The sequence below is a fragment of the Urocampus carinirostris genome, chromosome 1 (assembly GCF_059441175.1).
Source record: "Urocampus carinirostris isolate Australia breed hairy pipefish chromosome 1, RoL_Ucar_1.0, whole genome shotgun sequence".
NCBI lineage: Eukaryota > Metazoa > Chordata > Actinopteri > Syngnathiformes > Syngnathidae > Urocampus > Urocampus carinirostris.
In genome coordinates, this window is record NC_142349.1 from 443,994 (window position 1) to 468,824 (window position 24,831).

Consider the following 24,831-nt stretch of genomic DNA (forward strand, 5'->3'; position numbering starts at 1 on the left):
GCAACAAATCAAATCATGTAGCTAGAGGCAAAAAAAGCTCTGACAATGGCTCACCACATGTCAGCAAGTTAAAACTTAGAGAAAAAAAGTGTGATTCTGAAGACAAAAGTTTATCTCTTAAAATAAAATGTAGGTCCAACTCAGTGTATAAGTGTGGATAGCAGGAAATAAGGGAGTCTATAGGCTTTACAAACCCATTTAATGGACAATTTCTGGCACCTTTTACAGACCTTCAAAGCCAATTTTTCACATACTATTAAAAGAGCAAATCCGGTGTGAATCGTGTATTTTACAGATCCACAAATATACCTGCAATTTACATATGTGATTTTACGATTGCGTGTGCATTTATCAAGTGATGGGATTTTTAGATTTTGAGTAAATCGCAAGTATATTAGTGAGTCTGTAAATATTACCCTCCCCATATAGGTGTAAAATGACGGTAATATATAGCTTACATTTTCAGTTATCACTGAGAAAAGCTACTTTATTTTTTTGGATGGCACATAATAAATGTCCACAATTGATACAATAGCCCTCATGTAGGTTTTAATGAACGGGCACTAACAACCCCTTAAATGGGAAGTTTCCATGTTAATTTTTGACATGAAATATTGGAGAGTAGTACATTATAGTAATAAAGACGGTGGTTAAACAACGCATGATTTATCATCCCAGCATCAAACTGGGACAGCATAGGGCCAATCTTTGCAATGCCGCGAAGATGGAAAAAAAATATCGATTCTAGAAATATTCTTAACCTGTATCTGAAACAACAGATTAGGGTCCCATGTGACAACTAAATATTTGACCAAGTCACTCTGGGTGACATTAAATTTGTCAAGGTTCAGAGCAGTGTTTCAGAACAAGTCACATTATTAAGCTGGACCGTAAATTATCAGTTAATTTTTTTAGGGTTAAAATCAATCAATTAATCACTCGATTGATTGAGCGTGTGCTCCATCCATGAATCAATCAAATAAACTGTATTAATATAGCAATTTGAAGGCAACAAATTAACACTCAAAGTACAATAAGTGTAATCATGTGCATGAAAAGCTTTACATTTTCTTCTCAATGTTGACCATGCCAGACTCCATACTTTTGGCCTACGCAGAAATGGGTTGCAGATGACACTGACTACGGTGAGTGAACTTTCTTCTTCTCTTCTCTTTTTTTTTTATTTTTTTTTTTTAAAGAGAAGAACAAGTCAATTAAAAGTCAATTAAATTTCCATTGCATGGTTTATTTAAGATGTTCATAACGATGAATGATGAGTACAGACGATGCCCAACTTATGAACGATTGTTAGTAGGTTGAATTTGTTCGTAGGTTGTTTCAGTGTATATTTGTTGTATTGAATGTATGTTTAAAGTTTAATGAATATGTTTTAAGGCTTGTATAAGTAACCTAGGAGACACTAAATAATACACACATAATAACCTTTAATCCCGAGTTTCTTGTTTGATCTGCATTTATGTTGACACATGTGGACGCCAGTTCTTAGGAGGTCAAGAAACCTAAATAGATCCTATTTAGCCAGGGTCTTGCCTTGTCTGGAAAAAATGTAAACCCTCTTTTTTTATCTTTAAAGGGACAGTGTGCAATAGTGCCTCCAAGTGGTACAAAAAGAAACCCTTATTCAGTAAAAGAGAAAACATTGGTTTGAATAATAGGCAAGAATACATGAACTATCATACCAATGTTAAGCCTTTAAATAATATTTATTAGTGGAGATTTTTGTGTTTCTTTTACATAGCGGAATCCACACCCAATGATCGCCGCCATGTTTGTTTGGCATCTTGCTGCTACGCTGTGCTCATTTAGGACTGGTTTTTGTTCACATTAGAAAATACGGTGCCGTTCTTTGGTCAAATATTGCACAATGTACCTTAAAATCACCATTGATGTTGTTTTTGTAAATGGGTTTCTTATCACAACAGGTTGCTTAATAATACACACTGTCCCTTTAAAAATAATGCTAAACTATTTAATTTTCTTTCCTTTTTGGTAGCCATTTACCTGGCAAAGAGAAATATCCGCAAGAAAGGCATGTTGGAATCCTATGAACAGGTAGGAAAATAATTTCCCTTATTTTGTTTAACTTGTTTTTTTTTTGTTTTGTTATAATTTCTACTTATAGCAGGGGTGTCAAACTCATATTAGCTTGGGAGCCACATGGTGGAAAAAAAGAATCTCACGGCGGCCGGTCGGGACGGGTTGATTAAACAGAGCGAGTGAGAGTGAAAGTGAGAGAGAGAGTGAGAGTAAGAGAGAGAAAGAGTTAGAGTTAGATTGAGAGAAAAAGGAACAAAGAAAGACAGAGAGGGAGAAAGAGAGGAAGAGTTTAAGAAAGAGAACGAGAGAGAGAGTGAACTAAAGAGAGAGAACAAGAGCAGTGTTCATTTTACCTCTCAAAAGTGATGGGTTCCGGGGACTCGCATGCTCAAAAATCTATGGGTCCCAACAGAGATCTAGGGTCCCATTTAGTGTTATCGAGGTTGAAATTGTAAATCGGCGACAAATATATAATATAAATCTATATTCAGTTTTAATCATCACAGTTTATTGGTAATACAAATCAGTTATCACTTCAAGATTTTTCAGTTCACAACTAGATTGTACATTATACAAAATAATATTGCTGAAATAATTATATTAATCTATATTTTCATTCAGTTTTAATCATCACAGTTAATTGTTAATACAAAGCAGTTATCACTTCAGATTTTTCAGTTCATAATATTGTAAATTATACAAAATAATATTGCTGAAATATTAGTCTATATATTCATGCCGTTTTAATCATCACAGTTAATTGGTAATACAAAGCAGTTATCACTTCAGATTTTTCAGTTCATAATATTGTAAATTATACAAAATAATATTGCTGAAATATTAGTCTATATATTCATGCCATTTTAATCATCACAGTTAATTGGTAATACAAAGCAGTTATCATTTCAGATTTTTCAGTTCATATATTCTTCATGGTTTGCTGTCACGCCACAGTTGTAATGCCTTCTCAAGGTCCAATCCCTTATCAGCATCCTCATAGCGTAACCAGGAATAAAATTAAGTCAATTTTGGCAGAAAAGTCCTTATCTTGCTTAGGAGTATTATTTTGTTTATTTTCTTTCGCCGAGTTGTTCGCTTCAACACACGTGTTTTCCTAGCCTCTCGTGTTTTCCTAGTGATCTTCCGAAGAATTTATCCGCTGTTTTATTGCTGTTGTTATCACTTTCGGCATTATGATTCGACTTATTACTGACATTGAAGAAATTACCAATTTTGTGTTGATTTTCACCCTAAATCGACGACAACCACCACAACAATTGTTGGAGTAAATGCAGGTTCGAGAATCGATTAATTCTTCTCGCATGCGTGTTCAAGAAATGCAAGGATGGCGGCATCGTGAGAGGGATGTTCTTTATTGCATCGTCCCAAAGAACTCAGAGAACTTTAGACATAACAATGCTTTTATAGCTTCAAGTGAGTAAAACCCAAGAGGGGGGCCCGGTCCTGCGTGAGGACTTACGTATCATCTTCGGAATTGTTTTTCTCCCAAGGAAGGTGTTGTCGTATCCTTATTAGGAAATGTTTTCGCCTCAGTTTGCTCAGAGAGTTCTGGCAGGTCCCATGCTCTTTTAAGGAAACTTAATTGTCTGCCAAGAACTTTCCCGAAATGATGTCAACATGACTTTTCTCCACCACAGAATCCCCCCTTTGGGAGTTTCAACTCCCACTCTGAACGGAAATTAAAATTGAAAAATTAATACAGGGTAGTGGTAAAGTAACATAAATCATAGCTACCAATACACGGACAGAGTTTACGCGAATCGAAAATAAAAATAAAATTCTGGCGGTTAGCCTGCTGTGATTATTCTAACTTTCATTGTTTATGTTTCATTTACAAAATCCTCCGACACTCCAAACACTTGACTTGAACATTTCAACCCATGCACTAATCCCCCACTGCATTTATCTTTATCCGTACATACTGGATTATACACGTAGACTGCCGATGGTTGCTCGGTACATGATAAAGGAACATGCATATATGAACTAACAAGTGATAACAGCGGTTACAACAGTGCAAACTCCTGGTTACAGTCGTTGATATATTTCAACATGAGTGCATGATTGGATAGTAATACAGTATACATACAGGCCTTAGGCCTGACCCCCGTGAACACTTTGAAGACCCTGCTTCGCCGTATTCGTCATCGGGTGTCGTGAAGTCAGATGTCGGAGTGGGAGATCATTCCAGCAGGCATCACGCTCAGTTTCCATGCAGCCCAAAACCCGGAAGCGACGATGCATCCTGACCATCTCAGTCAGCAGCTTACTCCCCGGCAGCGTGACATACCAACAAGAGAATCACAATTAGAAACCAATATATTTGTACCCATCATTCCTAGCGCTATAGTGTGCTGCGTGTCTAACGAAAGTACTATCGGATATTGGCGTAGGTTTTATATTGCATTTAGTCCAGATCATCATACGCGTCTCTTCCCGCAGATGCTCCATTTTCTAGTGTAGGTTTTCCTGACTGTTGACGTCGCCAGATAAAATTCAAGGTGTTGAATTCAGTTGAGTTATATGTTCTTCCTCGCTCAGAAATAAGCTTGGATATTCAATCACTAACTGTGCTAATTGAGCTTCTGCCACCTTAGTACCAAGCCAATACTGTCATTTGTTCTCCAAAAGTCTTAAGCATTCCCCTTTTAAGAATAGGTATGATACAGAAACACAACAAACACATAACTATTATGACGGTTAGTACAAGAATTCCCCCTTTCGCTAACAGACCACCCCAGTACCCAAATATAGACGAGAACCAATCAAAGGAGATACTGCTCTTCTCAGTATTTACTGTCACTTCATTGCTTAACTCACGAATCTTTGACATTGCTTTTGTGAAGCTTCCTGATTCGGCTGTATTTAAAGGTATATACGTTCAGTATTCGTCTTTTATCATATGACAAACGCCTCCTTTACTGGCTAAGAGAAAGTCGAGGCCTGACGATTCTGCCAGGCCATCCTAGATGTCTCATGTAATTGTTCTCCTATCGCACTAAAGGCCTCGTTAGTGTCATTAATAAAACGTTGTTGGTTGTAATAAATGTAATTAATCCATTCTGCGTTCTTATTTGGAGTAATCTACATAAATATCGATTCCAATCCAGACTTAATTTCATTCCTAGCTTTAAATTCATCTGGAATTCCCCTCGGTTGTCCGATGGCATCTAGATACACTCGTCCATCCGGAACATATGCTCTCTTAACTCTGGCTTCTCCGGGAGTTCTCAGTACCTCATAAACCCCCTTATACATTATATGGACAGGTACTTTCATTCTCACAAGTGTACACAATCCTATCCAATTTTGTGGGAGCCTGTTCCTTAAATAGTCACCCCCACACATCCAGTAACTGTCTGCTACTGCGACTGATTGATCCCTAAAATAATGTATGTCCGGAATTGACATTGTTATGTTTTTGCACGACTGATCATGCACACCCGGATTTTCAAACCATATTGCTTTATCTGGAAAATAAGGATCCATCTTTGCGTGTGGAAACCAGGATATAACCCAAGTTGTCTTACACTTCACTGTCGTGTTTCCTACCCAATGCCCAATTAGGCCACTATAACTATACGCACCACTCGCATAACATTCATACTCTGTGGTTCGATCAATCCTATACCTTGTTGGAGGGCCTTTCTGGTCCGTCGTTCGTTGAAATTCTCTACACATCCTATACCTAATTTTCTCAGGTGTTGATGTCAGTCTTGGATAATAATGTCCACCTTTGTGACCAGAAGTAAATCTACATTCTATCGTACACATTGGCAGTGGAGGAGGTTTAACCACAAAGACTTGTGAAGCAAATCTAGGGTCTTTGCAAATCCGCCGCTGCTCCTCTGCACATGTCTTCATATGATGTTTTTCTGGAATTACAATTGAAACGCCTGGCGGCGCCATCGAGCATGCTATGCATTCTTCATCTGTCATGTCTCTCGCGGTATACCATAACCATTTATACCACGTGTTGTACTTTGCGTTTTCCCACCCACGTTCTTCCGTCGGGTCAAAACTTCTTGGCCTAAATACACCCAAGCCTAGTCGACTGTCCTGACTGTCAACTCCACCATCCGCACAATAGTCTTCGTATGCTAAACTTTTTTGAGGTTTCACTCCAATTGGCTTACCCACTGTATCGTTTTGAGTTTTAACTTCAATTGGCTTACCCACTATATCGTTTTGAGTTTTAACTTTAATTGGCTTACCCACTGTATTGTTTTGAGTTTTAACTTCAATTGGCTTACTCATTGTAGGGCTCATGGTAACACCTTCTTTTAGAAGTGGCTTCTTTGGCTGTTTAACCTCTGTTACACTTTCCTGTATTTTACGTACTGTTAGTGTACTCATTTCTGGCCGTTGGCGTGTTGTAACCTCACTCTTCGATGTTGTAGCCGTGGGTGTAGGCTTCTCTGATTTTTGGTGTGTTGTTGTCACCACTCCCGCCTGGTTCGCCACTTTAGGTGCTGGAGTGACCCACCAATTGGTCCACCAGCTGTTAAGGTTTGGCTTATTATCCGTTACTTTAGTCTGTACTGTCGTTAACATATTTGGTTTCTGGTATTCGGTTGGCACTTCGACTGGTTGCACGTCTCTTTTGTCGGATTAATCCCATAATGCTCGGGATTCTAGTAGTTACAATTTGTTTCCTATTGCGAATCGTACTTTCCAAATTTTCAACCGTTTCGGCATGTTGTACAGTAGTGTCACACTTAACCGGGCTGCTGTCTCTTTGATGCATCAAGGTCTGCAACTGCAGCGCCGCTGTTCGGATCTCTGGCTGCACTTCCGGACCCGCGATTTCCATTCGCCGCTGCGATTTCTCGAGCTCTGCTCCTAGCAACAACCATATCAGACAACTTATTATCACACACAACCTTATCATCCACATCTTGTTTTCCTAATTTAACGTTACTGCCCTGTTGATCTTGGTTGGTCTCCTTGACGGTGGCAGCATGAGCCTTGGTACAGTGGTTCAGATGGTACCAGGTTGAGCTGCCCTCAACCTGGACTGCGGTCGGCGTTGCCCTTACGACGGTGTATGGTCCCTCACGCCTCGGTTGGTTCCACTTTCGTTGAAACACCTTAATGTACACGAGATCCCCTGGGACCACCGTCTTCTCGAATGGTTGTTCGACCTTGGACTCTTGTCTCTTTACCTGCAGGTAGATGGCCTTCTGGATAGCCGTCAATTGTCTCATATAGTCTCTCAGTTCAGTTTGTAGTTGCTCAAGCGGCGGCCCCTTATAGGGACCTCTCAAATGCGGCGCTGGCATCGGTCTGCCTGTTAGCATTTCATGCGGTGTTAAATGTGTGATACGATGAGTTTGCATACGATAACTCATCAGCGCTAACGGTAGCGCATCCACTCAGTTGAGCTTAGTACTCGCACAGATCTTGTTTATCTTCGATTTTAATGTTCCATTTACTCTTTCCACCATCCCGACTTTGTGGGTGATACACCGCACCCAACCGTTGTTTAATGTGTAATTTTTGTAGGATGCCCTTCACGACCTTTTGAACAAATGCCGCACCGTTATCTGAGCTTATTTCTGACGGTATGCCAAATCGCAGAACAACTTCTCTGATCAAAAACTCAATTACTGTTTCCGCACCTAGATCTTTTGATGATACTGCTTCAACCCAACGACTAAATCGGTCGATCACAACAAGCATATATCGTTTTCCTTGGGTTGTCTTTATCATATCAACATAATCAATAACTAAATGCTTAAAAGGCCCCTGTGGGACTGGCACAAAGCCAATCGGTGCCCGTACGCATTTCCTTATGTTGTTCTCTGCACAGATTTCACACTGGTTGAGCACTTCGTCTACCGTGGCCTGTAAATATGGAGAACAGTAACCTTGTTTCTTAAGCTTTTTTACAACCTTCCCCCTTGCACAATGATCTATATTGTGCGCTTCCGATATCAACATAGTCAGCAGAGACACTGGAGCAATAATCAGTCCTTCATGTGATCTCCAAAGTCCTTTATCATCACAGGTAGCACCCCTCTCTCTCCACAGTGTCTTTTCGTTGAGGCTTGCGTTGCCTTGAATCAGGATTATATCTTCTGGCGTTGCTACCGGTTCCAGTGAAACCATAGGTGCGAGGACAGCAACTTTGCTTTTTGACACTCCTTTGGCTGCCTCATCCGCTGCATTGTTCCCACGTATCACTGCATCATCTCCTCTTCTGTGTGCCTGGCACTTGATGATGGCTAATTTTGATGGTAACATCATTGCAGACATTAGTTCCATGATTTGTTGATGATGCTGAATTGGGCTTCCATCCGATTTTTTGAATCCTCTTTGCTTCCAAACAGTTCCAAAATGGTGGCAAACTCCATGTGCATAGCCGAGTCGGTGTACAGTATATGTTTGCAGTTTTTTCTCACGCTAGGTTACACGCTTCTGTCAAGGCTTTTAGTTCTGCACGCTGAGCCGAACAGGGTTGTTCACATTTTTCCGCTTTCTGCGCCACATACTGCTCAGCTTCTTGCCTGACAACTGCGTACCCAGCATGATTTCCTTGGTAATCTCGGAAGCACGATCCATCAACGAAATATGTCAGGTCTGCATTCAGTAGCGGAGTGGACTCCAAATCCGGTCGCAACCTGGTGTACTTCATCGTGTCTGCAACGCATTCGTGTGCTTCACCCTCGAACTCAAACAGTATGGTGTTAGCCGGATTTGTTGTATTACATCTTTTCAATGTAATGTCCGGGTATGTCAACAGTGGCATGAACTGCAGACATCTGGCCTGAGTAACAACGAACTTGCCTTGATTTATCAGTTCTGAGATTTTGTGATGGGTGTAAATTATTACTGGATAGCCCATAGTTACCGTTGTGGCCTTTTCATATGCATAATGAACTGCAGCCAAGCCTTGGTAAAATGGCGGCCATCCTTGCACCACATTGTCAAGTTTGGTGCTGTCGTATGCAATTGGCTTTTTTTGTCTACCACTGCATGTCTCTTGCATTAACACAGCTGAAGCATACATATTGTATCGATTCGCTACGTATAGCATAAATGGTTTTGTGTAGTCCGGTGTTGCCAGAGAAGGCGCTCTTTGCATCTCTTGCTTGATGTTTTCGAAAGCGTCCATCGCAATGTCTGTCCATTGTAGTTCAGCTCTTAGCATCGTTGTTCCTGCTTCTTTCATTAAGTCCCTCAATGGGTGTGTCTACCATGCGTAGTCCTCAATCGACTCTGAGCTGAATCCCGTCATTCCAAGGAAGGTCATCATTTGTCTGACCGTCTGGGGTTTCGGAGCTTTGCTGACTCCCTCGAGCTGCTCTGGTGTCATTGCAATGCTTCCTTGTGAGATGAGTCTTCCCAGATATTCCACCTGCGGCTGACAGTATTGTAATTTGGCTGGTGAAGCCTTGTGTCCTGTTCCAGCCAGTCTCTGTAGGACTCTGATTGAGTCTCTATGATACTCTTCGAGCGTTGCTGAGCAGATTAGCAGGTCATCAACATATTGTATCAGTGTACTATCGATGTCCTGGCCTTCCAGGTCATTACGTAGTACTTGGTTGAACATATGAGGACTGTGTTTGAAGCCTTGTGGCAACCGTGTGTAACTGTACTGCTTACTTCGGTATGTGAATGCAAAGAGATACCATGAGTCTTCAGAAAACGGAATACTAAAGAATGCTGAACAAAGATCAATTACTGTGAAATACTTTGCGTTTGGAGGCACATTTGTAAGGATGGCATTTGGATTTGGAACTTCAGCTGGCCAATCCTGGACAACCTCATTTACCGCTCTCAAATCATGCACCAATCTGTATTTAGATTTGTCCAATTTGAGAACTGGAAAAATTGGAGTGTTGCATGGACTTAGCATCTCAATTAGTACTCCAGCCTTGAGCAGTCCGTCGATCGTTTTCTGTATTCCTGCTTCCGCTTCTGGCTTCAGCGGATATTGTGGTCGAAACTGCAACTTCGTTCCCCGTTTCAATTTTATTTCAGCCGGATTTGCTGATTTTACCAATCCAACATCGGTGTCGTGGTTTGACCACACCTCCTTCGGAACATGTTTCAGCATTTTTTGTCCCAATACGTCCTCTTGTTTGTCTTCATCTTGAACAGCTTGTGTCGCCTCTGGTTTGGTAATCACCCAAGGTTTCGCATCCATTTTCACTTCACACGGTATTCTCACCATACCTCCTTCGTCTGAGATCGTCATTTCCGAATCCTCAGTTTCAATCCATCTCACGCTCTTTGCTGCTTTCACCATGGGACCTAGGTCTTTAGATCTGAATCCTTTGTTGACAACTAATGCAACATGTGGTTCTGATTCCGGCACTCTGAACCACTGCGAGGTGAAGTCGTTTGGTTTGATGTTTAGAGCTGCACCCTGACGGCCAATCAGGAGGCAGTCATCCCAAACTTCTACTGCGGTGTTCTTTGTTTGTTTGTCCCATATTTCCTCGTAGACCATACTGCAGGATGAGTCATAATACATAGTGCAATGATGATCTGTTGTTGGCTTGAATGCCTCTGGAAGCTGTATTTTGATGACAGGTTCCCAGGTTTTCACAATTTCATTTACGGGCTCCTGTAGATTTCCCAGCCAGTAGACCTTTGCGCATTTGCTTTGTTGTAGCATTTGATTCATGAGTCCAATCAGGATTGTCCAGATACACCCCGTCGGGAGTGCACCACAATTTGACTCCAAGCTTACACAAAGCGTCTCTTCCCAGCAAATTGACTGGTGTTTCATCTGACACAAGAATGGGTATCGTAATTTCACCCTCTTCAGTAGAGATTTTCACTGGGTCTGTCATTGGAATGGTTTGTTTTGATCCCGAGAATCCTATTGTTCTTGAAATGAAATGAAATGATCTGCATTTATATAGCGCTTTTCAAGTCAATGACTTCCCAAAGCGCTTTACATTGTGCTTCACATTTCCCAATAGCGGCCGTGATCTGTGCAGCCATGTAAGGCGCTAACCTGCTTATTGGGGGTAATTGGGGGTTCAATGTCTTACCCAAGGACACTTCGACATGTAACACGGACAAGCCGGGATTCGAACTGGGATCCCTTAATCCTAAAACGATCGCTCTACCTCCTGAGCTACTGCCGCCCCTAAAGCCCCTTCTTCTGAATTTGCCGGACATGGGGAGGTTTGAGGCATACTCCGAACTTATGCAGGTATACGTAGCTCTGGTGTCAACTAGCATTGGGATTTTGGTGCCTTCGACTTTGACTTGGATTATTGGTTCCCTGCCAGTTTCCCCTGCATGTATTGTGAATTGGGCCTCCCCCACAGGATTCTCTGGGCCCCCCTAATGCCAATATCTTGGACCTGCACTTGGAGATCCTCCTCCTTGCCTTGACGGGCCCCCTTTTGGTTCTCTCCATCCCCCCGGACCGGTTGCTGAACAGTTTCGCGCAAAGTGGCCAGGCCCATGACATTTCCAGCACACGATCGCTTGGCCTGTGGGCGCTTGCCCGTTCCGTCTTGGGGCACCTCAACCCCAGGCAGGCATTTGGCCCTGTACTGCTCTGTAGGGTCGCCGGCCAAATGGCTGTTGCTGATAAACATTAACAACTGGAAGCGGTTGTTGGGTTTATGGAGCGATAGGCGGCGCCGTCATGTTTGCCTGGAAGGGTTGGTCCAGTACAGATGCTTGAGTCTTCAATTTAGTTTTATTCTGCAGGTCAGAGAGCTGCATCTGAGTGAGCTTCCGTTGTTCAGCTCTTTCTAAGTCCTGCTGCCTTTGTTGATCCTTTCTGAATTTTTCAATGGCGTGGACAACATGGTCACGAAACTCCTTGTATGGCATTGAGGTTAACCCTACGACATCTCTTGACAGCTTACTTTGAACTTGTACTGGCAGGGCTCCGATAACGGCATTGCGGAACAGAGTCGAAAGTATAGGGCTGTTCTCCACTTCTTCCTCCGTCTCCTGCTTCCATCGTTTGAGCTGCCTGCCGATGTATGAAGCTGGATTCTCAGTTTCGCCGAGAGTTTCACCTTTTAATGCCTTTGGATCAATCTTGGCAGAGTATTCATCCCGTAGTGCTCTCCACACCACTGCACGGTAGGCGTTAAATTCAGTTCCATCCGCCATTACATCGACCATCCATCCATTGTTGCTGTGGCGCAAAATATTCTCCATCGTTGAAGCAACTTCACATTGCGCCAATACTGACTTGATATCGCTGATGGCTAGCAGCTTGCCAATAGTCTCTTCTTCAAACCGTCGAATCCACTTCCCAGCACCTTCATGTATGTCTGGCAGTTGGGAGATTAGACCAGCGAGGTCGAGCGTCTACCAAGGGATTTACTGACCTTTGTTTCCCTTGATTACGATAACACTGTATGTAACATCCCACATGCCGACATTTCTTGTGTAAATACCATGTAAATTATAACTATAGCCTTATCCCCCTTGTTTTATAACCTTATCTTCTCTGTTCCTTTATCTTCTTGGCTCATACCTCACTGTGAATGTGTAAAACTGGAGTTTCATGCCCAATTTCGTTGTCACAATATGTTAACCCATTTTGTAACAATGACAATAAGGGTATATTCTATTCTATTCTATTAGAATTGGAAACTGACCAGGGTCTGTATACCTCTCTGGCGGCCGGATATTTGGCCTATACCTTAGGACATAATGACCAGTCGCATTTGCTGACGGTCCAGGTCTTTAACTGTCCCTTCTTGCCTCAGCGCTTGCGTGAAGACTGTCTATTTCCTGTTCCAATTCCCTAATGGTAGCTCGGACCGTACATTGCTGATCCTGATCCAAGTTCCGGCTCGTTTGACGGACACCCCCGGCTCCCATGTCGACCCAAAACGATTCACCTGACTTTCTTTTGACTGTTTCATTCCTTTCTGCATAGCAGTCGAGCGGTTCTTTCCATTCCGCTCCGTCGAACTTTCTCCCTGTGCTACAGTGCTTCGGGATAGAGGATGTTGAGGACTTGTTGACGCGTTGCCCTGGTTTCGTGCTGGCGATTCCATCTCATCTCCTACTCCTTCATCATATTTGAAATCCCCATTTATTTTCATTGTTCCGACCAAAGTCGGATACAACGCAGCTGATCCAGTTGTCGTTTCAGCGTTCAATGATTTATCTTTTAGTCGAATCAGTCCTTCCCTGATTTTCTCCCTATAATGCACTCCTTCAGTCTTAAACAGCTTCAAGACCTCCTCTTCAGTATTCCTCTTCTCCTGTCGTTTCTTGCTATCTTTGCCAGACTTGTAGTCCATGATTCTCACCTCCATGACGCCACAAGCGTCTGTATCAAACGTACCCCCTTGCGGCCACGCTGGTTGAAGATTCTCCGTCCTCTTCTCCCATTTTTGTGACACCTTTTCAATCAGCTTGGCCTTGTACGGATGACGCAATCCCAAAAGCTTCACTGGCACAAGAATGTTCATATTCATCCAATTATTGTGTACTGACCTTGCTTTTTGCAAACTCGGGGCTGATTTGGTTGCCTGTTGCTGATATTCCCAAACGGGGTGGGCTGAGCAGGCTCAGAATGGTGGAGGCCCTCTCCTCTGCTCGGCCCGCACGTCTGCCTCTGCTTAGACACAAACAGTTCATTCCGGCTCAACCACTTTCATGAATATTCATCTTCGGGCGGACCCGGCTCCTCCCACTAGAATGGGCTTCGTCGTACACAAATTTTTCCTCTCAGAGCGTCGCGATGTTTAACGGAACCAGATCTCAAATTCAGAGGCCACATGCAGACGAAGCGCTGGACGAATCATTCATCCCAATGTATTTCCCAATATCGTAAGTTTCCTATATCTATCACACACCAATCGCGCAGTATTTTTACATCCTGTTTTCACTCATTATTAAAACCACTTTTTTGCTGTCAAGCCACTCTCTATTACCACTGTGTCCTCGCGGGCGAGGATAAGCAGTCACTCCACTTTTCATTTATTTTTCCAAGACCCCCTTCTTAACGCCAAACAAAAGAAAAACAAAGCTTTCCCCTCGCACAGTGTCGTTCCAGCCCTCAAACAGTTAAGCCCTCAAACAGTTAAGCCTCCAGTCATAGAGCATAGAACATCTGGAGACACTCACATACATCCACGCAGGGAGAAGGCGGACGGGGGGCTCAGCGGAGAGGGGGAGAAACTGAACCGAAACAGAACACACATCCACAGACAGAGAGACACACGCAAATTCAGTGCAAGCTGGCACACACACCTACACAAAAAAGTTTTTGGAGCTAACACATCGCTCCGATTAAATACGTTTCAAATATACTCCCTTCTCTAATACATTCTAAGACACGCGAAAGACACATACAAGACCGTAAAAGGCAAAAGAACACAGCACCATTAGCGCACGCCTCACTCATGTCACACACACAGTCTTCGCATCGCTTTGTCTATGCGACTTTATCTTAATAATACAACATCTAATAAACTACTCATTTTCTTTAACGTCGGTATAACCTTTCAGATTGCAGAAAATGGCGGGGTTTCATGCACCACACTTGTCTTTAAATGTAACTTGCATGTCAGCCCCCCAATCCTCAATCGACTAGAAACACATAAAAAACATGCCCCGTATGAACTATATATAGATCGTCTACTCTCGAACTGTCACTTCAGCCATGATGACGTCTCATCACCGCTTTTTCCACAGATCTCAAGACAATTATACGGACCGGAATTAACCGTCTCGAAATGTACACATACCGACGCCGCTGCACCTCTTATCCAGATTTTTCAGCAGCCCTGTCCAAAAAAAAACCCATCACAACAATCCCTGAGCACAGGATTGTCGTCGGACAGAAATCTCAACTCAATCTATACAATGCATCTCATTCGTCCGAACTTTGGCCTGACTACAGATGAGAAATCCAGACTTTTTTAAATTTGGCTCTCACGTTACAGGTCCCTGCATTTCAACTTACCCCGACGAGCAAACCGAAACAAGAAAAGAAAATAATCCTTACCTCAATTGCTCGTCGGGGCAGCTTTCACGACGAGAAGTCCCGTTCTGTGAGCCAAACAGCCACGTTGGGCGCCACTAAATGTTGGAGAAAATGCAAGTTCGAGAATCGATTAATTCTTCTCGCATGCGTGTTCAAGAAATGCAAGGATGCCGGCGTCGTGAGAGGGATGTTCTTTATTGCATCGTCCCAAAGAATTCAGAGAACTTTAGACATAACAAATCTTTTATAGCTTCAAGTGAGTAAAACCCAAGAGGGGGCCCGGTCCTGCTTGTGGACTTACGTATCATCTTCGGAATTGTTTTTCTCCCAAGGAAGGTGTTGTCGTATCCTTATTAGGAAATGTTTTTGCCTCAGTTTGCTCAGAGAGTCCTTGCAGGTCCCATGCTCTTTTAAGGAAACTTAATTGTCTGACAAAAACTTTCCCGAAATGATGTCGACATGATTTTTCTCCACCACACAATGACGAAGCAACAAGATCTTGTTTGCCGAGATCGGCGTGCAGACGAAAACTCGAACCGCGAAACCGAAACAACAATGGCGGATCTGCCTGACGAAAAGTTTGGAGTGTGGTAAACCTTTGATAAAAATAAAAGTAATCGGGTAATAATGACAATTTTGTGTTGAAAAAGTTGCGTCCCGGGGACGCACGTTGATTTGACCCTATGCGTCTGTCAGGGATTGACATTATTAAGACTATTTAGTGGCTATATTTGCACAGATAATGAAATGAAATGATCTGCATTTATATAGCGCTTTTCAAGTCAATGACTTCCCAAAGCGCTTTACATTGTGCTTCACATTTCCCAATAGCGGCTGTGATTTGTGCAGCCATGTAAGGCGCTAACCTGCTTATTGGGGGTATTGGGGTTTCAGTGTCTTACCCAAGGACACTTCAGCATGTAACACGGACAAGCTGGGATTCGAACTGGGATCCCTTAATCCTAAAACGATCGCTCTACCTCCTGAGCTACTGCCGCCCCAGATATAATACATGTATATAGTTTAATTCTACATGATTATGGCAGAAAAGAACTTACGTCTGGATGGATTCCAAACCGAGAGGGGGAGTGGTTATTTTACGTCAGAGGAATCAGTACAGACAAGAACACGACTTCAAAATAAAAGAATACAAGATTGATAAACGTACAAGAGATATAATTACACTCATTGTTGAAACGTTACTTTATGTGTGTGTGTGTGTGTATGAGAAACATTGTTTTTATATTTAGTAATATAAAAACAAGCTAATTACCTTGAGACAGAAATTCAAGAGATTTACACTGAAAACCTGACATTTTCCCCCCTGTTGTTAATCTCGAATTAAAAAAAAAATAGATTGGTAATCACACGGAGAGGCAAAAAAACCTTCAAAAAAGGAAAAAACTTTCTCTCCTCCAAGGAATGTCTCTTGCTGGAAAAACAGGATAAAACAAAAACGGACAAAAACCTACAAAAATTGGACACCTAAAACGAACAAAAACAAAAAGGTGCAAAACGTTCAAAAGTGAAGAAAAATCTCCAGTTAAGCAATCGTTAACTCTAAGGTCATTGATGGAGACCGCGAGAATTAAGATAAACAGAATGAAAAGATCCCCAAAATCCTTTTCGAAACTGTAGCATCACTAGTTGGGCAAGAGGTTAGAATGCATGTTGACAATTTATCAAAAAATTGTATGCATAAACAAACCTCCAAAACCCTTTTTCATTAAGAAAAATATTGAATTTTAAATTCTAGCAATATGACAACCGGCATCGATAAGATGTGTGGAAGTCTTACTATAGGAATAAAACCCAAAATCAAAAACATTATATCATCTGTTACCCTGATTGTTCCTTCATTAAGTTTGAGACCTAATGTTGAAACGCATCAGAAAAACCTTGATAAGATATATTTTCTTATCATAATACATTCATTCTATGATCTGATTCATCTGAAAAAAAACAACAACTTTTTTCTCTTATGTTAGCTCAATTGTCAAGTTTTTTGACCTAGCAAGTATTTGTTAGAGAATAAATAAAAATTTCCATCAAAGAATCAATCAATTAATCAGTGTTAATTTTGATTAACCCAGTAACTATGTTTATAGTTGTGGGGTCCGATGTGTAAGTATGTGAGACTTGTGGAATATCTGGTTATTTTCCATGAAATTGTGTGATGTGTGGTAGCTGATACCAATGTAGCAAAGCGGTCCGCAAAGTCCAAAGTTTTCACAAAACAATAGCAGAAATTGAACCAAAACTCCTTTCTTCCCACTGTTTTTGGAGTCTTATTTTGGTACTTTTATGACCACCATTTCTCTAGATATCATTGTGGAGTCCGATACCTATTCTTTCGGGGGAATAGATTAGGGCATTATTGGCGGCTTTGATGCCGTTTTTCATGAGCATGGCAACAGTTAAGATCCCCACGCCCCCTGGGCGTGATGTTGGAAATTTGTGTGGCTGCGATGCTTGTAGATGAGGTGAGGCCATCCATTTGTCCACATTGGACCGCACCTCTTTTCAGATCTGGCAAACTAGCTTCTTCCCTGAGATGACAACAACCTCCTGCCTCGAGGCGGACGTGTGGAGGATACACAGCTGATGGCGCGAGTGCTGGCACACTCCCCAGAGTCCTGACCGCTGCCCTTGGGAAGAAAAGTTAAGTTTGAAGCTCCCTGGGCTGACAGACCTACGTCATCTGGTCAGCAGGGGTCACTATCTCCTGTATGGATGAGAAAGCTGAATGAATACTGTTGAAAATGAATATTTATGGAAAGCTATATTTGGGAAGAAAGGATAGTTAGAGGGGCTTAATTTTTTTTTAAATGGTTTATGTTAACCATATCTCATTTTATTCCCCCCTGTTGAGACACCTTTTGTGGCTCAAAAAAACTAATTAATTTATCGATTCGTATATTTTCTTATGTTATGTTTATTTTTATCAAAAGTGAAAGCAAAAATCCCCACTATAAGTTGCCATATCCATTTTGAGCATTCTATCCCAAAACTCCAACTCGAAGATAAACAATTTATTTTTTAAATTGTTAGTTCTAAATCTCAAATTTTGCTTTTTCACTAAATCCAGTCACTGCATCAGTTTAACCATTATCCTTGTCAGAATCATTTACCCTGATTTGAGTGATTGAGTGTTTTCTCTTTTGTGGATTGATCATATTCGAAAAAAAGTTGTATGCACTTTTTATTTGCATTTTCTTTTGATTTTCAATGTGTTATCTTGCTGTTGGCTATTCCCCTTGAGGCAGATGACCAGGGTAGATTGTTAAATTATCAATTTAGCCCAATAAAACACGTTTTTATTGTTATGATTCACTCTTTGTTTTGCCTTTTGTAAAAATCATAACCTATGTATTATCTTTTCAGTAAGTAAATTTGTTCAAAATAACAATATTTTGCAAAGAAAGCAGGTAATTCATGCTCAAAGTGAATGATTTTGCCAAAAATGAAAAATACCATCCAAAAATGTTCTCAATGTGGGCGATAATCTAATGGTGAATGGTTATTCTAATTGATTATTGTTAATCAGTTTGACAAACATTGTAATTTTGTTATATTACATTTCTTTTGTGTAATATTTTTCTATCCGTCCAAATTTCGTATTTTGAATCTCAACAGTTATATGGAGAGCTTATTCAGAAGACAATTTTTCATCAATTGCGGACAAAACTAGGTTTTAACTTTTGTTTTACTGAATGTCTCAAAACTTCCCCCCTGAGTTAAAACCTAAGTTCACTATCTATGAATACGAGTGAAATAAGACAGCATTTATAAATTTGCAAGATGAATTTATCAATCTTCCTTGCGTACATATACACTTTGTATTAACAAGACTCTATATGACTTCAAGCAGAAGTACTCTTGAATATTGTTGTCTTTCAGTCTTTGATTTGCGTATTCCACATTACATTCACCATTTGAATGTTGCTTTTGGCCCATCAAAAATACTTTTTCAAAATGTGTCCATGTCAAACACGAAATGACTTAATTGTCTTTGGTTTTAGTTCCACTGACTGACACCGAGTGCAGGTATCTCCTGTTAGCTTTCTGAAAAGCAGCTGGCATGTGCTCCATCACCCCCATGATCTCGTTGTCGATGAGCGCAGCTGGGATGTGCTCTGTTACCCCCTTGGCCTTTCAGCTGATAAGCGGCGCAGACAATAGATGAAAAATGTCTGACAATGACAGCAAACAACAATCAGTCCATGTCCTCTTTTTGACAGGATGATATGCTCTTTGGAGAGTGCATTGACTTTCAAAAAGAAAAGTCTTGTGGAATTCAGTGGCACTTAAGAGCCTCGTTAATTTTATTGTGCTTACGTACTGGGATGTTCTAGCAAATTAGCCGGACTATTCAATAAAGAGCACATCACCTCCAGTCTCCCCTCCTCACTCGACAGTTTGCCTACCGGACAAACCGCTCCACCGGGGATGCCATCTCTTCTGCGCTTCACCTGAGCCTGACACACGTAGAGGAGAAGAACATCCATGTGCGGATGCTGTTCCTGGACTTCAGTTCAGCATTCAACACCATCATCCCACAACACCTGGTAGACAAAATGAGACTCCTGGGTTTCAACACCCCCCTGCGGAACTGGCTGCTGGACTTCCTCACTGACAGACCCCAGTCAGTGCGGATTGGTCAGGACATCGGAATGGTTCAAATGACCTGCAATATTTATTGAGAGTAATCTATTATTGAATATGAGAACAACTAAGGAAATAATCTTTTTATGTATTACGCCTGTTTTGAATTTGTCCATTTACGAACGAGAAGATGGACACTAAAATTATGGATGGTTTCCAGTCATTTTCATTGCTTTACTCGTTATTACCCTTTTGCTATTCGCATATTCAACGAGAAATGATTAGTTTGGTTATTCAAATATTCTTTCTTTTTAAACTATTCTGTATAATTATCCTGTATTATACACTCAGTGTTTTTATTTCCCCACGTACCTGTCCTAGACGTATCATTTATGCTGGGGATGCAACTTTTTTTCCTTTAAATTGTCATTATCATTTAGTTTACACTTTAACAAAGATTTAACGCATTACAAGCCTTATCGTTATTTTGGTTTTGCTGTATGAGTTTTTATTTTTCTGCACGCCGATCTTAGCTAATGAGATCTCGTCGCTTCGAGATAACGTCATTGTTGTCGAGGGAAGGTTAAGTCAGTCTTTTTATTAGACAAGCGGCTTTTTTTTCCTTGTTAAATTCATCAAAGAGAGCTTGCTTTTAAACGTCTCATTTGCTTTGATGATTGATATCACCAATTATGTTGTACTAAGATGTTAAGGAAAGAAGGAAGTACAGAAAGTAGAAAAATGGAAAAAAACAAGCCTGTGGTCATTACCATCAACAATTAAATGCAGAAAATAAATTAATAATTCGATGATCAAAACTGAATGAATACGCAGATATCTACTATATTTGTCACCGATTCATAACTTCGATCTTTGTATCACTAAATTTTAGGGGTTCATAGATCTCTGCCTGGATCTATAAATCTTTTACCAAGCTAGTACACGGAATTCAAAATCCCTTAGGGGCAAAATAAACTCCGTACACTACAATATCTATTAATCTATTCTCTTACATCTATCATATTACCATTATTGATAGTTCAGTTTTAAAATGATTTCATATGTATATATATATATATATATATATATATATATATATATATATATATATATATATATATATATATATATATATATATATATGTCATATGCAGGGATCAGAATGGAGATTTTCATTTTCAGCTGAAATAGCCAGGGTCCAGGAATAAAGCAGGGCGGAGCCACACACCCCCCCCCCCCAAGCTCCTGGGTTTTATGCAATTTACTTGTCCAAATCCATGCTTATATTTATCATTTAAGTAACATTTTTAGAAGATTAAAATAACTTGCCCACATAACTGTTTTTTTTGTAAATACTGCAAGATAAGTTCAAATGCAGTTCAGTCCCTGCAGCTTGAGCAACAATGCGGCCAATTTTTCTAACGGCCGCCAGGGTGCGCCAGAGCAATAAAGGAAAGAGTGAGACAGTCGGATTTTGAATTTGTTTGCTACGCAAGAGAAAAAGTCGGAATGCCTTTGGGGTTCAAAAACAGCGGAAATCCGCGGATCCACGGAAAATTCTGATCCCTGCATATGTGTATGTGTGTGCAGCATAGTACTAAGGACTTGGGAACCTCCTGTGTGTGTGTGTGTTCAAATTGTCCCTAAGTGTGAATGAGCTAGTGAATTGTCTATCTTTATGTGCCCTGCAATTGGCTTGCAACCAGTTCAGGGTGTCCTCCAATCGCTGCTCGATGATCGCTGGGATGGACTCCAGCATTCCTGCTATCCCACTGAGGACAAGCGGTGCAGCTGATGAGATGAGATTTACCTATCATGCTTATGGTTCATACCGGCCGCATATGAACACAAAACCTTTTCTGGTTCTCACCTTGTATGCCCTTAGTGTTGACATATTCCTTAATATCATCAAAATTGGTTTTTCACTTATCACTGTGCATCCCATGTAATATCTTCATCATCGTTATTAGTGCTACCTTTTCCTCACCTTTTCCTCCTTGGTGAGCCATGGGGGGTTCTTGAGTCCAAATGAGAAAAGAACCAAATTTCTAAAACTTATAAAACGCAGTTAGAACAACACTTTTACTGTAAAATCAAACTTTACCTCAGTTCCTTTGTAGTGTTTTCACGATGGTTCCCTGATAATATTTCTGTAGTCTATAATATTTCTTATTGTGGCAACGAAATAGTGTAGTGTCTGTATAGTATTACTATAGTATTTTTGTAGTCGAATTTATATTATTGTAATACTTTGCCATCTCATTTCTTGTTCTAAAGCAAAACAATATGTTATGTCTATGTTCATTTGCCTTCAATTGGATATTTATCCTTTCAATAATTATCTCATATTTTTATAGCTTATCTATAAAAATACTGTCACATGTTTTGCACAATGCTGACAACTTTTTTCTCACTACGATGACTATTTTTCACCAAATGCATATTACACAAATCTCAACTGTATGTAACATCTTACATGCAAATTATTTTGTGTAAATATTGTACTAATTATAACTATAACCTTATCTTCTTTGTTCCTTTACCTCACTTTGAAGATGGATTGTCATGCCAAATTTCATTGTCAGTCACAATATGTTAACCCATTTTGTAACTTTGTCAGTAAAGGTATATTCTAATCCATTATAAATGGTTTGCATTTATATAGTGTTTTTCTAGACCATGAGTAGCTCCAAAAAATTCACATAATGTGTTGTTTTTCACTTTTTTTGCAAGTTTTCCATACCCAATTTCCAGCAAATTATTTTATTTGAGTAACTTTTCCCTTTTACTTCTACTAACTCTCATCTTTCTGCATTTGTAACTTTCCTACCTGCTTTGCCAACATTTTTCCTTCGGCACCCTCTGACACTAGCTTTTTAGCTTACCAGTTTAATGGGAAATTGACGTAAAACCATCTCACTTAATTTTAGCTTTTTTTTTCTTCAAACCAATTAAATGTACTATTTTAGCTTCACCTATTTAATGTGAAAATGACGTGTATTGCTCTACAACGAGTCATTCTATTCATTTGTATTCTACTCAAAAGAAATTATTATTCGCTCTTTTTCAATAATTTTGTACAAAAATGCTTTTCCCTCAAATCAATCTCTTCCAATTCACTCAATTGGATTTTTCCTCATCTTTACAGTCCTTAATTTTCCAATTTTGAACTGAAAACTGGAATATTCTATCTTTATTTTTGTTATTGTATCTTTTCCAAGTGTTATTCTGGCATTAACTTCATTTAACGCATCTAAAATAACTCAAACATAAGTTTTCTAAACTTTCCACTCCTGAATTTATCGTTTTCCAATTGAAAAAAAAAAAAAAAAAAAATTGGACCGGAAAAATATTTTTTGGGGAACCCGATAGGCCCGCAGCCATTATTTTGCACACCCTTCGCGGCAAACGACGATTTTCCAAGAAACAAACGTTTTTGATTCCTTACGAGATCAAAAACCCAAAAGCAACATTTTAAACGGTTTTACTCTTAAAAAAAGGTTTCTCTCGTTTCAATGTGCACTTCATTCGCATCGCTTTTTCCTTTTTTTTTTTCCTTTTTTAAGTTGAGGCGCAATCTCTCGTTTGCGGCAATTTTGCTTCGATTCTTTCCTTTTTTTTTTCTTTTCAGTTACATGGGCCGATTAAAAGCCAGCGCAAGACAAACATTAGACAAGAAGGAAGAGAATATAGGATGGATGCAAACAGACATTTCACAACATTGAACAAACATGCACAGACAGAGGGCCCACAAAAATTAACTTAATTTAGATAGTTTTATACAGTGCACCTTGAAGCCATGTAGTTTATTTAATATATTTTGTTATCTTTTCATTTTAAATCGATTTCAAATCGGGGACTCTACCGACTGCAGAGATTTACTATATTCACAATAGCGAACCACTTTAAGCCTGTCTTCTCTCTCGATGATTTACGAGGCTAATTCCTCTAGTAATATTATAGACTGCCGTTCCCTTTTCGGTTACCGGCTACTGAAATGAGGCCCATGCGCCTTCGAATTTCGTTGGTATGCGACTAGTACGCAAACCTACAGGCTACCGATCCCGTTAACGGTGAGGCGAGCCCTCGAACCCGGATACCGGCTCGTCAATATTTGTATCACACACATATATATATATATATATATATATATATATATATATATATATATATATATATATATATATATATATATATATATGGACATACACAATCATATTTGACTTAGTGAGGCACACCCTCGAACCAATTTAATAATTGGCTAATGAAATCCCCAATTATTAACGTCTTCTTTCATTTTATGGCCTTTCTTAAAATTATTCCAAATTTGTATTTAAAACCATGCATTTTACCTTAGCAAGTACACCACTCTGGTTCGTTGAAGCCCGTTCCTACTCGATTCCAAAGCACTTTGGATGCTAACCTCGGTATGCTAACCGTGTGGTCCCATGTGCTCTTTCATCCCAATCCAGTAGAATCGAACAAAAATCTCGGAACAAACCGGTAATCGGCACCATTTTGTCAGGGATTGACATTATTAAGACTATTTAGTGGCTATATTTGCAGAGATAAAATACGTACATGTATATAGTTTAATTCTACATGATTATGGCAGACAAGAACTTACGTCCGTTCTGGATGGATTCCAAACCGAGAGGGGTAGTGGTTTATTTTACGTCAGAGGAATCAGTACAGACAAGAACACGACTTCAAAATAAAAGAATACAAGATTGATAAACGTACAAGAGATATAATTACACTCATTGTTGAAACGTTACTTTATGTGTGTGTGTATGAGAAACATTGTTTTTATATTTAGTATAATATGTCAGCGTCCCAGCAAAAATGGTGCGTCTAGGACGCAGGGACGCGGGCAAACGAGAACACTGCAAGAGAGAGACAGAGAAAAAGAAAGTTAGAGAACAATAGAGAGATAGAGAACAAAAGGAAGAGAGAGAAAGAGAGAGAAAGAGTTTAAGAAAGAGAACAAAAGAGAGAGTGAACTAAAGAGAGAGAGAGAACAAGAGAGACAGAGAGAGAACAAGAGATAGAGAGAACAAGAGAGAGTTTTCCAAAATGTCCATATGATGGTAACAAAGTATCACGTGAGGTAAAGTGGATGGTGTCCTTAATACAGTTGTGCAAAACATTTTTAAATATAATTTCACAGTCCAAGAGTTATTTAAAGAAAAATAACGGTTATAAAGAACGAT

The 24,831-nt window shown here is 40.2% G+C and overlaps 1 protein-coding gene across 2 annotated transcripts in view; it reads left to right on the top strand.

Annotated features, from left to right (window-relative positions):
- rgs9a (regulator of G protein signaling 9a) overlaps positions 1 to 24,831 on the top strand; it is a 71,602-nt gene that overhangs the window by 25,006 nt on the left and 21,765 nt on the right. Inside the window, exons 7-9 of one of the 2 annotated variants that reach the window (XM_088329541.1) lie at positions 1,094 to 1,145; positions 2,015 to 2,073; positions 19,432 to 19,689. In XM_088329541.1, the coding sequence (XP_088185667.1) occupies positions 1,094 to 1,145; positions 2,015 to 2,073; positions 19,432 to 19,689 (369 nt within the window). The remainder of the gene's footprint in view (positions 1 to 1,093; positions 1,146 to 2,014; positions 2,074 to 19,431; positions 19,690 to 24,831) is intronic. The other variant, XM_088329573.1, reaches the window with a different exon arrangement.